We start from the raw sequence: 14,374 nt of genomic DNA, 5'->3' as shown, positions 1-14,374 counted from the left end.
GCCCCACACGCTGGTCTTTCCTGATGGTTGAGCAGGCCTTACTCCTGTACATGTTGCCTCACTAGAATAACAACCTTTGCCAAATCATGGAAGGAAGGTGTGACAGGATTTGATGGTGTATTGCACACAGGAAGATAGGGAAGATGTGGAGTCTGAACCAAGGAGATTTGAGAAGTGGATTAACTGAGGATTCATTTTGAAGGCACTAAATGTAGATTTCTAAAATGTTAGTGTTGGAAGGGTTGCTAGAGCTTAAATCTTGACTCATTTTTCTGTTGAGACAGACTAGACATGCCCAGAATCACACAGATTGTTTGCGGTAGAACCGGAACAGGATCTTGTGTCCTGGCTCTTGTGCCATATATTTCTACATAGTACTCCTTAGAGGTGACAGTGGAATATCCAGGTGAATCTGCCCCTTAGGCAGTTGTACATTTGGACCCGAATGCAGGTTAGAAGTTAAAGAGGTGGTATCACCAACATAGAGGGTGTAGGAAATGATACAGCTCACTGAGCGAGTGAGTGAGAACTTCCAAAAGGATTGAAGCAGAGCCTTGGTGTATGTCATAGGAGGCGGGAAAGAAGGGAAAGAAGGGAAAGATGATACAGAGGTTCGAAGGGAACTAGGAATGTACACTGTCACCGAGTGTGTAGATTTTAAGAAGCTTTAGAAGCCGGGGCCGCTGTGTTTTGTCACAGAGAGAGGCTTGCATGAGAATCAAGAAAGGCTGTCAGATTTGGCAGGAGAGGTCTTCAGTAAACTGGAGAGGTTGAGCGGAAAATCAGATACAAGGCGCCAAAGGGAATGGTTCCATATGCAGATGACGACATACCTTCAAGGCGTTTGACAATGAAAGAAAGACTGGGCCCTGACCGGTTTGGCTCAGTGGATAGAGCGTTGGACTGCGGACTGAGGGGTCCCTGGTTCGGTTCCGGTCAAGGGCATGTACCTTGGTTGCGGGCACATCCTTGGTGGGGAGTGTGCAGGAGGCAGCTGAATCGATGTTTCTAACTCTCCCTCTCTCTCCCTTCCTCTCTGTAAAATATCAATAAAATATATTAAAAAAAAAGAAAAGAAAGAAAGACTGGGACGGGGAAGGGAAGAAGCCGATCTTTATTGAGGTTTACTGTTGGCTTTAGTGTTCACAACACTAAGAAACTATTACCCTGCCTGTGTTAGGTGCTGAGGCTGAGTGCCTCCCAGTTGCTCTGCTCCTCAGGGGTTCCCAGCCTGGGTTGTGAATCAGAAGTACAGTATAATCATTGTGATGAGTAGAATAGCTATGTACAAGGTTTTAGTGGAAATAGGAGAGTGGGTCTACTTTATTAAGTCCCTGAAATGTGTCAAACACTGGGCTTTGAGGTGGGTATTAGATTTATAAATAAACGGAGCTTTAAGTGGTTAGAAATTTATCCATAGTCACATTGTGACTAAGGGTGGAGTTTATTCCACAAATATTTATTGGCTGTCCATTATGTGTGGACACTGTTCGAGGATATTGGGGAATATAGCACTGATCAAGAGACAAAAATTCTGCCCTAACCGGTTTGGTTCAGTGGATAGAGTGTCGGCCTGCGGACTGGGGGGTTCCAGGTTTGATTCCGGTCAAGGGCATGTACCTTGGTTGCAGGCACATCACCAGTGGGAGGTGTGCAGGAGGCGGCTGATTGATGTTTCTCTCTCATCGATGTTTCTTACTCTCTATCCCTCTCCCTTCCTCTCTGTAAAAAATCAATAAAATATATTAAAAAAAAAAAAGAGACAAAAATTCTTACCCTCATGGAGCTTACATTCTCGGTGGGAGAAAGTAAGGATTTAAGCCTTGCCTTGTATCCCATATACTTAGGTGATGTGTCCTCTGAGGGATAGGCTGGGGAGATCAGGACAACGGGAGGGTGAAGGTGAGTGTTGAAGGATGAACAGGTGTGTTTGTGGGGAGTGAAGGGGGGAGAAGCATTTTAGGCGGTGAGAACAAATGGTTGAGTAGGTTGAACACTGGAGGTTTAGGGTAGGATAGTACCTGAATCCTAACGCTCTCCCAGTAGCAAGACCAACAAGAATACATTTGCCTGGGAGAATGAGGAGAATAAGTTAGAGGATCTAAGGCAGTGGAGGGGTGGGGTTTTAGTTTCAAGTTGTCCATAAAATGTTTGTGGTAGCCTTTATGTAGTTGCTGTCATGATATGTTCATGTACTGTAATGAAGGAGTTCAGCCCTCAGGGACTGAGGTAACATCATCAAAGAAACACCTGGGGCCCCTCTTCCGGGGATGGTGACTTCAGGCATTTCCCATGGTCCATGTTGGACATGCCGTCAGAGGCTGTCCTGCAATACAGCCTCTGACAGAACTAGGCTGCCCCCAGCCCCTGGCAATAGAATTGCTTACCTTTATGCCAAGAAGGTTGGGAAAGCACCAGAATCTCCCTGTGGTGCGTGCCCAGGCCGACTTAGAGGCTTTCATGCTGTGAGGCCTCCAGTTCTCATGAGGTTGTCTACAATGAAAAGACTTGTCAGGAGGGCCGTGGTGGGGCCACATGTGCTAAATGTGTCCAGGACGGGACCAAGCGTGCCTTCCTCACTGAGGGGCAGAAGATCGTTGTGAAAGTAGTGAAGGCCCAAGCAGAGTCAGAAAGCTAAATAAGTTAAAAAATGAAGCTTTTTTTGAGTAATAAAAGCAATTAAAAGGCAAAAAAAGAAAAAAAAGAAACAGTTGTGGATGGTGACTTGGATGATCAACCTTATAGGCAAGAAATGTTGGAAGATGGCTTAGCCTAGGAATGGGCCCTAAAATTTGGATTAAGGGTTCTAAGGGATTGGGGAGTCTGAGCTATGAGGATAAGTCAGGACATTCACATGACGTCTGGAAAGAGATGAGTAGAAGTAAAGTTTTTACTTGGCAGATGAGTAATACAGACCCATTGTCCTAGAACAGGGATGGCGAACCTTTTGAGCTCGGCATGTCAGCATTTTGAAAAACCCTAACTTTGGTGCCGTGTCACATACAGAAATTTTTTGATATTTGCAACCATAGTAAAACAAAGATTTATATTTTTGATATTTATTTTATATATTTAAATGCCATTTAACAAAGAAAAATCAACCAAAAAAATGAGTTCGCGTGTCACAGGTTCGCCATCACTGTCCTAGAAAGTCAAGGAGAAAGATGGTGTGGTGGAAAGTGAGCAGCTCTATTTGCTTACGTTGAATTTTGGTTACAATTCAAGCCAGAAGAACAAGATCTGTTTAAAACCCGGTGTGCCCACTACACTGTTTGAAGAGAAGTGCAGGATCATCCCACTAAACATAGCCTGCTTCTCTTCCTTTTCACTGTGCTCTAGGCAGAGAGGAAGCCATGCGTGAAGGCTTTGTCACCCTTAAAAAACAAAACAAAACAAAACAAAAAACCTTCTCAGTGGTCTCCACCTTCTCTTGAAATGCAACTCGTGCCCAACTGCATACATTTTTGTCGTTGGATTATTCTACCCTGTCTGCGGCCCGTGTATCCTTATCTTCCATGCCCCTTGCCCTAACAGCACCACCTGCATCCTTAGGGTTGCAGCTTTCAACTGTATTACAGCACCTATTCATTCTTTCTTACGATTGTTTATTGTGTGTCTGCTGTATACCAGGACATTCACATTGCTCAGTAAACTTTAATAGTGAAATAGATGAAATTGAAAGTATCATGAACTTAATTGTGAAGTCCTGGGTGACTGCTGTATTGGTTTCTAGGTTTGGGTATATGTGATTGAACCTCCAGATAAGTGATTTAAGCAAGATATACTTTAAAAAAATATATATATATATTTATTGATTTCAGAGAGGAAGGGAAAGGGAGAGAGAGATAGAAACATCAATGATGAGAGAGAATCATCGATTGGCTGCCTCCTGCACACCCCACACTGGGGATCGAGCCTGCAACCTGGGCATGTGCCCCTGACCGGAATCGAACCGTCAGTCCACAGGCTGATGCTCTATCCACAGAGCCAAACCAGCTGGGGCAAGCAAGGTACACTTTAACTTTTCTTCCACATAAAAGTGAGCCAGCATGGCAGTTCTGTTACATGAAGTCCTAGGCCCTACTTCTCTTGTTGCTCCAATATTCCTAGGGTGTTGCCCTCATGTGCCTGGTCCAGGATGACTCACTCTCACTTCTCCATCTAGCCAGCAGGAAGGGGGAAAATGCGTGACCTGGAAGTTGCTATATCATTTCCAGTCAGAATTTAGTCACACGATGACACCTTAGCTGCAGGGTTGGTTTAGAAATGTGTTTCTTTTGGGCAGTTAAGATGCCCAGCTAAAAATCTATTACCTAGCAGGAGGGAAAACATTGGGTGAACAACCAGCTATCTCAGAGACTTTGGTTCTGCTTTGAGCGGTTTATCCATAAGGTCTGAATGAATTGTTCTCATGGACTCTTTTATATGAAACACTGAAGGTTTTTAAGTCCTGGATTCACCTGCTGTTATGGCAATAAGAAGAACCCTAAGAGATTATTCACAGAAATGTTTCCTTTCTTATCACCAATAATGGTAAAGAAAAGTGTTGGTATACATTTATTACAACAATAGCATAACACTTAATATGTATTTGTTTTCTAATAGTTTGTAAAAAACTAAAAAGTGCCCTAGCTGGTTTGGCTCAGTGGATAGAGCGTTGGCCTGAGGACTGAAGGGTCCTAGGTTCGATCCCGGCCAAGGGCACATGCCAGGTTGTGGGCTCGATCCCCAGTAGGGGGCATGCAGTAGGCAGCCGATCAATGATCCTCTCTCCCTCTCCCTTCCTCTCTGAAATCAATAAAGAAATATATTTAAAAAAATTAAAAAGTGCCAAGAACCCTTTTGTTATGTGATGAAGTATAGAAAGTGAGCAGCAGTTCCGTAGCTTAAAGTGTAGATAGACTCTGGCAGTCAAGCGTTGTTGACTTTGGCTGCTATGATCATGCAGCCTTTTGTCCTTCCCAGAGCAAAGTAATTTGGGAACCACTCTTACGAGTTTTGACCACATCTTCCTACCTGTGTATGCTTTACTTTATGTTTGTCCTTCAGTTTACTTTAAATGGATTCATTCTTTAAACTTAGCCTCCTTCTAAGCCATGATCCATTAAAACGTGGTTTTGTTTCCTAATATACATTAAAATGCATAATTATTAAAATAAAATATCCTTTTAACTGCCTAAAACATCTCTTAATATCAGTGGGATAGACTCTCACTTAGGGAAATAGTGCTTTGCTTCAGTCCTGAGCCCCACTGCTACTTTTTTTTTTTAATATATATTTTATTGATATTTTACAGAGAGCAAGGGAGAGGGATAGAGAGTTAGAAACATCGATGGGAGAGAAACATCGATCAGCTGCCTCCTACACATCCACTACTGGGGATGTGCCTGCAACCAAGGTACATGTCCTTGACTAGAATCAAACCTGGGACCGTTCAGTCCGCAGGCCGATGCTCTATCCACTGAGCCAAACCAGTTAGGGCCCCACTGCTACTTTTTTGTAAACTTTCCCCATATCCATAGCTATTAGGTAGCTTTGAATTTCCAAGAATTATCCTTTTGCTTTCAACTCTGGTAGGGAAACTACTGGTGCTCAACCAAATATACCAGGGCTGGTATAATTGTCTTTTTCTTATGGATTTCTATATTGATTCTGGATATGAGTTCTTTGGATATAGGTATTGTGATATTTTTCTCCTATCCCGTGGTTTGCATTTTTACTCTTAATGGTATCTTTTAATGAACAAAAATTCTTGATTTTAATGAAGTCTAATTTGTCATTTTTTCTTTTTATGATTAGTGTTTTTGTACCTTAAATTCTTGATTTTTCCCTGTTCAAAAATACATATTTAAGAATATGTTGAAACTAATATTTTTCTCTGTAACAAATAGGTGATGCCATGGAGAGTGGAAAGCCTGGTCCAGTGCAAGTTGTTTTGGTTCAGAAAGACCAGCATTCCTTTGAGTTAGAAGAGAAAGCCTTGGCCAGCATCCTCTTGCAGGACCACATTCGAGACCTTGATGTGGTGGTGGTGTCAGTGGCTGGAGCCTTCCGAAAGGGCAAGTCTTTCCTTCTGGACTTTTTGCTCCGGTACTTGTATTTCCAGGTAAGGTAGAATTACTTCATTTCAAATCAGAAAAGGAGAATTTATGTTCGAAAGAGCAAAATAAGTTCATGTGTTACTCTTGATGTTTAAAAGTACTCAAAATTTTAGGTTTAATGGAAATGTCTTATTTCTCCTGTAGAAAGAAGGTGGCCATTCAAATTGGTTAGGTGATGCCGAAGAGCCGTTAACAGGATTTTCATGGAGAGGGGGCTCTGACCCAGACACTAATGGGATTCAGATCTGGAATGAAGTTTTCACCGTGGAAAAGCCAGATGGGAAGAAGGTAAGGAAGAAAAAGGCTTACATAATAAAACAACAAAATAAGAACTTTAATGCATATTTTGATACTAGTAATCCAGTTAAAAATAATTTTTTATTAGAATGATATGTTTATGGTTTAAACATAACCCATGAATGTAGTTTAAAAGGTCAAATAATAATATAAGGCTTCTAACAAAAAATAGTAAGCTACAGCCCTAGCCGGTTTGGCTGAGTGGATAGAGCTTAGGCCTGCAGACCGGAGGGTCCTGGGTTCGATTCCGGCCAAGGGCACATACTTCAGTTGCAGGCTCTTCCCCGACCCGGGCCCTGGTCAACGCGCATGTAGGAGGCAACCAATTGATGTGTTTCTCTCACATTGATATTTCTCTCTGTCTTTCCCTTTGTCTTCCACTCTCTCTAAAAATCAAAGGAAAAATATCCTCGGGTGAGGATTAAAAATAATAGTAAGCTACAGCTGTAGAAGCTATCCCCAAATTTATTTGTAAGGGTCAGGAGGGGCAAGTCATGTGTGTCTTAAAGTGGAAGAGGGGCTTTGGAAGTACCACTGTTTTTTTTAAACAACCTTTAACCCATCCCTTCCTAAAACACATCTTCACAGCTGCTCATTTCTCTCATTTTTGGATCTTTTTGGGATTTAAGGTTCCACATCCCCTCTTCAGGTTGTTTAGTTGTAGCCTTTTCCTAAATGCTAAGTCATTCATTATTTTGGTGGCTGAAGACTGATGCACAACTCTTATTGCTGTTTTTATATTTTCTATTCCTTTTCCTATGCATTTTCTTATTATTTTATTTCTCTATTTGAGTGAAAGTTTCAGGAGAAAGATATATTGGAAACCCCTTTTTTTTTAAAATTTAAAAAAATGTGTACCGCAATGAGCTTATCACATTTTGTAAAGAAAGATAATCTAGGAGAATGAAGAATTATAACATTGAAATATAACAGTAACTTTTTTATAGAAGGAACTTTAGATATTATTTTATCCAACCTTTTAATTCTTTTAACAGCTTTATTGAATTATAATTGACATTTCATTCCTCCCTTCCTAGCTTTTGTGCTATTGTCACATATTTTACTTTAATATTGTTTTTGTTTTTATTTTAATGGTTAGTTATCTTTTAAAGGTATTTAAGTAATAAAAAGTCATATAGTTACCCATGTAGTTAGCATTAACTGTGCTCTTCATTTTCTGTGTGTCCATATTTCCATTTTCTTGTCCACTTTTTTTCTTCTGTTTGAAGGACTTCCTTTAACATTTCTTATAGTGCTTTGCAGGTGCTGAAATCTTTTAACTTTCATGTTTCTGAAACGTCTTTGTTTTAAAAAACATATATGCTGGGTATAGAAGTCCAGGCTGATAGGCTTTTCTTTCAGTGCTTTGAAGATGTCACTCCCCTGACTTTTTGCCATTGTTTCTGAGAAATCCTGCTGTTACCCGCAGGTGCCTAACGTCTTTTTGTCTGCCTGCCTTTAAGGTTTTCTCTATGTTTTCTTTTAGCAATTGGGTTATAATGTGTCAGTGCAGTTCTCTTCATGTTTCTTGTATTTGGACCATGTTGAGCTTCTTGAATCTGCAGGTTTATAATTTTTATCAAAATCGGACATTTTCTGCACTCATTTTTTCAAATACAATTTTGCCTCATATCCTTTGGGGACTTACATTACATATATGTCAGGCTGCTTGAAGTTGTCTCATGGCTTGTTTTTATTTTAATTCTTATTTTTCTGTTTCCTTTTTTTTTTGTTAATCCTCACCTGAAGATATTTTTCCATTGTTTTTTTTTTTTTTTTTTTAGAGAGAGAGTGGAAGGGAGGGGGAGAGACACACAGAGAGAAACATTGATGTGAGAGAGACACATAGATTGGTTGCCTCCCGACTAGGGCTGGGGATTGAGCCTGCAACCAAGGTATGTGTCCTTGATTGGAATTGAATCTGGAAACCTTCAGCCTGAGGGCCAGTGCTCTGTCCACCGAGCAGAGCTGGCTAGGGCTCTGTTTCCTTTTTGATGGTTTCTTTTGGTAGGCCTTTAAATTCACCAATCCTAATACTCTGTTAACCCCATTCAGTGTATTGTCATTTCAGACATAATTTCATCTCTGGAAGTTCTTTAGGTCTTTTTAAAAAATCTCTTCTCATTTTTTTCTTTTATTGATCTTAGAGTGGAGGTGGGGTGGGGGGGGGGAGAGGGAGAGAGAGAGAGAGAGAGAGAGAGAGAGAAAGAAAGAAAGAAACATTGATGTGAGAGAGAGACAATGAGAGAGACAAGGATTGGTTGCCTCGCATATGCACCCCAACTGGGATCAAGCCGGCAACCTGGCATGTGCTCTGACCGGGAATGGAACCTGTGACCTGGTGCACGGGGTGTCGCTCCAGCCAGCTGAGCCGGAATGCCCAGGTTGCAGGTTCTCTGCTCAAAACAAGGCACCTAAATAATTACTTTTCTGATAAAACCTATAAACAGCCGCTTAAGCCTCATTTTAATGTTACCTGTATTTCTCAAGTTCTCCTGAACATTTCCCCCTTCTCACTTTAACATATTTTGTTTGTATTTTCCTTTTATTTAGGTTGCAGTTGTTTTGATGGATACCCAGGGGGCATTTGACAGCCAGTCCACTGTGAAAGATTGTGCTACCATCTTTGCTCTAAGCACCATGACTAGTTCTGTTCAGGTAAAAAAAACCACTCGACTAGGAAAACACATTTGTAGAGGAAATAAGATGAAGGGGTTACATCTAGTTTTAGTTATTGTTTTGTTATCAGAATTTCTACGGTGATACATAAATGTTCTTTATAGACCACAGATATCAGTTAACCTCTTACAGGCTTAAGAAGGAACCTAAACTATTTTTCTACTTTGGTCATAAATTTATATAAAAGTCTCTAATAAGCCCTAACTGGTTTGGCTCAATGGATAGAGCGTCGGCTTGGGGACTCAAGGGTCCCAGGTTCGATTCCGGTCAAGGGCATGTACCTTGGTTGCAGGCACATACCCAATAGGGATTGTGCAGGAGGCGGCTGATCGATGTTTCTCTCTCATCGATGTTTCTAACTCTCTATCCCTCTCCCTTCTTCTCTGTAAGAAATCAATAAAAAATATATTTAAAAAAAAAAAAAATAAAAGTCTCTAATAAGAGTCTGAAAGTGGAAATGGAAATGACATCATATAGGAAATGTAGATTTGTTAATAACGTAAGAAGACTGTATTTTAAACTGTAAAGGAAGAGTTATGTTATTTCAACCATATAAGAGATAGTTTTTCAAAGGACAGGTGCTATTGTTTGAACAGACTTCATATTTTTATATGCAGACTTTTAAATGTACAAAGCAGTGCTTTAGGCTTATTTGAGTTTGTTTGAAATTAGCTAAAGTATCAATTTGGATGTTTATTTTCTAGATTTATAACTTGTCTCAGAACATTCAGGAAGATGATCTTCAACAGCTACAGGTATATATTCCTCATTTAAATATCATATATATCTTTTAAAAGTTTTTTTTTCATTTTAAGTTTTTAATGAAAGTTGTATATAATATTACTTTATTCCTGCATCTTCTCAATTGTTTCTTCCTTGTATTTTCCTTTTCCTTTCCTATTTGGCGAGATTTGGCTTTACGTTCAAGAATCCTTTTGTGGTCTTTGTCCAGGTTTACTCTAGTGATAACCCCTTGCTGTGGTGAATGCCCACGTGAACACTTGTCCCATTAGCTTTCTCCCGTTGCACTCGTTCAGTGTAGATGACGTATTTCTTCCTGTAAACCTGGACTACTTTGCCAATTTGCTGCCCTTTGTAATGTCCTGGAACAACCTGCACCTCGTCATCCTTTCGGGTGGGCATGGACCGAACATTGTACTTCTGTCTCAGCTCTTTGGAAAGAGGAGACGACATGATCTTCCTTCGAATGTGGGAAGGTGCATTGAAATGCCTTTTACGTTCTTGCCCCGGTCAGAAGTCACAAAGGGGTTGAACTTCATTTTGACTGCTGGTGCTCCTACGATGGCCGCAAGAGGGAAGAGACCCACACGCTCCTTTTAAAAGTTTTAAGACAGAAAAATTTTACTTGAGTAGGTCTAGCAAAAGATTGAAATATGGAGGAAGGTTTTTGTTCATAATAATCCCACACTCCGTATGTCTATCACTGAAGTGGTCAGGGAAGGCCTTAATGAGTTGAGCAGGGAACTAAAGAAAGTGGCCAGTAAGTTCTGTAGACATATCTGGGGGAAAGTGGCATAGGAGAGGGAACAGCAAGAAGAAAGATTGTGAGGTGGAGTGTGCTTGGCAGGATCAAGAAATAGCAATATAATATTTCTTTAAAAACAAATAATTCCTAAACTTTGGCCTTTAATGTTACTACTAGGAATTACTCATGCTTTATAATCAGTGGTTCTACACCAGTGCCATGAGTCAGTGGTTGAGAGCTGTTGCTCTGTAAAACATTTCCATCAGAACTTGTATTTGAGCCCTAACCCGTTTGGCTCAGTGGATAGAGTGTCGGCCTGTGGACTGAAGGGTCCCAGGTTCGATTCCGGTCAAGGGCATGCACCTTGGTTGCGGGCACATCCCCAGTAGGAGGTGTGCAGGAGGCAGCTGATCGATGTTTCTAACTCTCTATCCCTCTCCCATCCTCTCTGTAAAAAAACCAATAAAATATATTTAAAAAAACAGCAACAAAAAAAACTTGTATTTGAGCCCAGCTGGTATGGCTCAGTGGTTGAGCGTTTGAACCAGGAGGTCATGATTCAATTCCTGGCCAGGCCACATGCCTGGGTTGTGGGCTGGATCCCCAGTATGAGGCTTGCAGGAGGTGGCCAATCGTGATCCTCTCTCATTATTGATGTTTCTGTCTCTCTCTCCCTATCCCTTCCTCTCTGAAATCAAAAATATATTAAAACAAACAAACAAACTTGCATTTGACACCTTTTCACCTGAAACTATTTTCTTTCTAAGCTCCTTCCTCTCATTTCTTTGAATGCCCACCTTGTGTGAGGCACTGGGAATTCAAAGATACAATTGTACAATAATGTTATAGATACAATAGTGCTTGAGGCAGACATGATTCAAAATCTTTATGGATTTTGTGATCCAGTCAGTGAGAGAGATACATAAATAAGTAGGTATGGGTGATATAACAGCACCATAAGCTGGGTGGCTGAAAACAATAGAAATAAGAAAGGGGAAGGAAATGAAGCCAAGAGAGAAAGGGAGAGAGCTAGAGGGGGAGGTGGGGACAGGTGGAGGTGGAGGAGAGGGAGACCAGTACGGCACAGAAGAAACGGAAAATGTGATAATTCAGGCGAGGTTTAACATAATAGAAGGTATTTTAGTAAAAGAAAACAGAAAATGGAGGGAAAGAAATGATAAAAGGAATAATATAAGATGATCTAGAATTGAAGGACATGAGTTTCTGTCTTTTCCTTTTTTTTTTTTTTTTTTTTAAATATATATTTTATTGATTTTTTTACAGAGAGGAAGGGAGAGGGATAGAGAGTTAGAAACATCGGTGAGAGAGAAACACCGACCAGCTGCCTCCTGCACACCCCCTATGGTGTATGTGCCTGCAACCAAGGTACATGCCCTTGACCGGAATCGAACCTGGGACCCGTCAGTCCGCAGGCCGATGCTCAATCCACTGAGCCAAACCAGTTAGGGCTGTCTTTTCTGCTAGGAGTTTTTTTCAAAGGTCTGGTGGTCCTTGACCCTCTGTAGTTAACAGTGAGCTGCTAAAAATCTGACTGAGAGCTTTGGTAAGGGGCAGCTTTGTATACTGTTCTGGATCGCAGAGAAGTGACTGGGAAGATGATGTAGCTGTTTGGTTGCAACTGCTGTATGTCTGTATTTGCAGACTATTGTTGGACTGTCAAATTCCTCAGAGAATTCTTTAAACTGCCTAGGTTGGGAGGGTCGAAGCTTGCTAAGGCTCTAACAGAGTGTGAGGGCTAAAGAGTTTCTCTTTCTCTGTTCAGTATGTTTGTAGACTTTGATTTAAGTGACTATCTACATATATAAAAGGCCAATATGCTAAGTGTCCCTCCGACTGTCTGATCGGTCACTATGACACGCAACGCAGGAGCTGCCGTGACGTGCACTGGCCATTTACAGAGAAATGGCACCGTGGACCTGGCGCTGACAAAGCAACACTTGGCTTCTCTCAAGCGGGACACAGGCCCCACAACCACCCCGGAGCCAAAGCCCACCAAATCACTGCCAACACTGCCGAGACCCCCGTGGCGCAAAATGTGGCCCCCAGCCCAGCCCGAAACAGTCGCTGTGGGCGCCGGGTAATGACGTCAAGTAGCAATGCCTGGCTTCCTCTCCCTAGCGACTAGCCTCCTTGGAGTTTCTTCAGCCCAGGAACACGGCTTGCTTTATAGCCAGGTGTAAACATTTTACACTGTAACCACATGTCTGTGACGCATTTTCACATGCCTCATCTCATTTGATCCTCATAGAAGTCCTAGAGTAGGTAGATAGGAGACTTGGTAGAATCATGTTTTCTTTTCATTAGCCAGAAAGCAGAGATTTAGAAAGTTTAGAAACTTTACCTGACTGAGAAGAAGTAAGAAATGGTGGACCTTAAAAATAACTTCAGGTTTTCTCACTGTGCAGAATATAGTCAAACACTGCTGCAGTTACATATTTCACCCTTTGTTCTCCCGTGTGATCTACAATAATAATCTGCTTTGTGTTGATATTTACTGCTGTGTTGCTGACAGTTATCTGAAAGAGAAGTTGGGGTACTTCACTGGACTGCAAAAAGTTTAGCTAAATCAGAAAACAGGTCTAATTAAGCAAGTTTGTTCTATATCTATAAAAGGCTAAGTTGACTCGCACATGCACAGTACATATAAAGCTCTCGCTGTTGCCAGTTGCATGCGTGTGTTTCCATCTGTCATTGTCGATCGTGAAATTGGTTGACACTTCTATTATAGATAAAGGTCAAATAGTGATATTAACACATTTTTGACCAGTAGTTTTATTGCTAGCTTTACCCAGTGGCCAGATAAGTTTCTGTGAATGAGTACAAAAAACGTTTTACATAAATGTTAAAGGCACGCTTTAAAATTAAATACCCATTGCATTTTGAAGTTATTTATTACATGTTCTTACAAGCTGATATGTTTTTAAAGTATTCTCATGATTGGCCACATGCCTTAGAACAGAAACCACGAGAATTCTCGTGATCCATCTGCAATGTGTTAAAATATTTCTTCTAATTAATTTCCTTTCAATGTGCACAGATACGTACACCGGGCCACTAGTTTCCAGTAAGGTAGGGGACTTCTCATTCAGCTGAGTTGGAATCAACATCTGTATTCTTTCTGGCTTATCCTCTCCAGAAAGTGTAATCCCAACTTCTGTGGGGCCAGGAAGAGCATGGGGAAGGGAGCAGGATCTGGGAGTGTTAGGTGCTTTCTCCAAAGACTTTCAACCATTTCTTTAGTTATCTCTCTCATCTCTTGCTTCTAATTTCTGAGCCTTTCAGTGATTCCACCGAGAGAATCTGCTTATTTCTGGATGGCCCCTGTCTCTTGGCGATGTCTTAGGGCAGAGAAAGCCCAAACCCAAGGCACTTCTTGTTTGTCTGTCTTCCTTCCAGTGTTTTTGACAACTCTTGTCTGTTGTTATATTATTTCTCATCATCTTTGTCCTGTAAATTTATAACTTTTAACTGCTTTTTGCTGTACTTTTAGTGAGGCTTCATGAAGAAATAGAGGTAAAATGTATGGGTAAACACTAACTTAAAGAATTTGTTTGTTCTGTCATTTGAATGACATGTATACTGTGGGCCCTGTACTTTTCCTGCTGCTGGAGGTACAATAGTGCGCAAAGCAAGCATTCCTGCTCTCGGGGAGTTTCAGTGCTAGTCGTGAAGACAAACATTGATCAAGATAAGTACTGTACAGGCATAGTATGTCAGATGGTGGGACATGTTAAGGAGAAAAATTAAAAAGAGGCATGGGTAGCCCTAACCGGTTTGGCTCAGTGGATGA

The 14,374-nt window shown here is 41.1% G+C and overlaps 1 protein-coding gene and 1 pseudogene across 2 annotated transcripts in view; one reads left to right on the top strand and one right to left on the bottom strand.

The window, feature by feature from the left end:
* The window catches only part of ATL3 (atlastin GTPase 3), a 36,575-nt gene that overhangs the window by 3,477 nt on the left and 18,724 nt on the right, over nucleotides 1–14,374 (top strand). The window contains exons 2-5 of the mRNA XM_081099756.1: nucleotides 5,892–6,106; nucleotides 6,246–6,389; nucleotides 8,952–9,056; nucleotides 9,782–9,832. Of these exons, the coding sequence (XP_080955882.1) occupies nucleotides 5,892–6,106; nucleotides 6,246–6,389; nucleotides 8,952–9,056; nucleotides 9,782–9,832 (515 nt within the window). The remainder of the gene's footprint in view (nucleotides 1–5,891; nucleotides 6,107–6,245; nucleotides 6,390–8,951; nucleotides 9,057–9,781; nucleotides 9,833–14,374) is intronic.
* LOC308525051 (large ribosomal subunit protein uL24-like) lies at nucleotides 9,923–10,393 on the bottom strand (annotated as a pseudogene). The gene has a single exon. The product of its transcript is annotated as a large ribosomal subunit protein uL24-like (transcript).

Source organism: Myotis nattereri (assembly GCF_964212035.1).
Source record: "Myotis nattereri genome assembly, chromosome: 9".
Lineage (NCBI taxonomy): Eukaryota > Metazoa > Chordata > Mammalia > Chiroptera > Vespertilionidae > Myotis > Myotis nattereri.
Note: the sequence above shows the minus strand (reverse complement) of the source record. Positions and strands in the feature narration are given on the sequence as shown.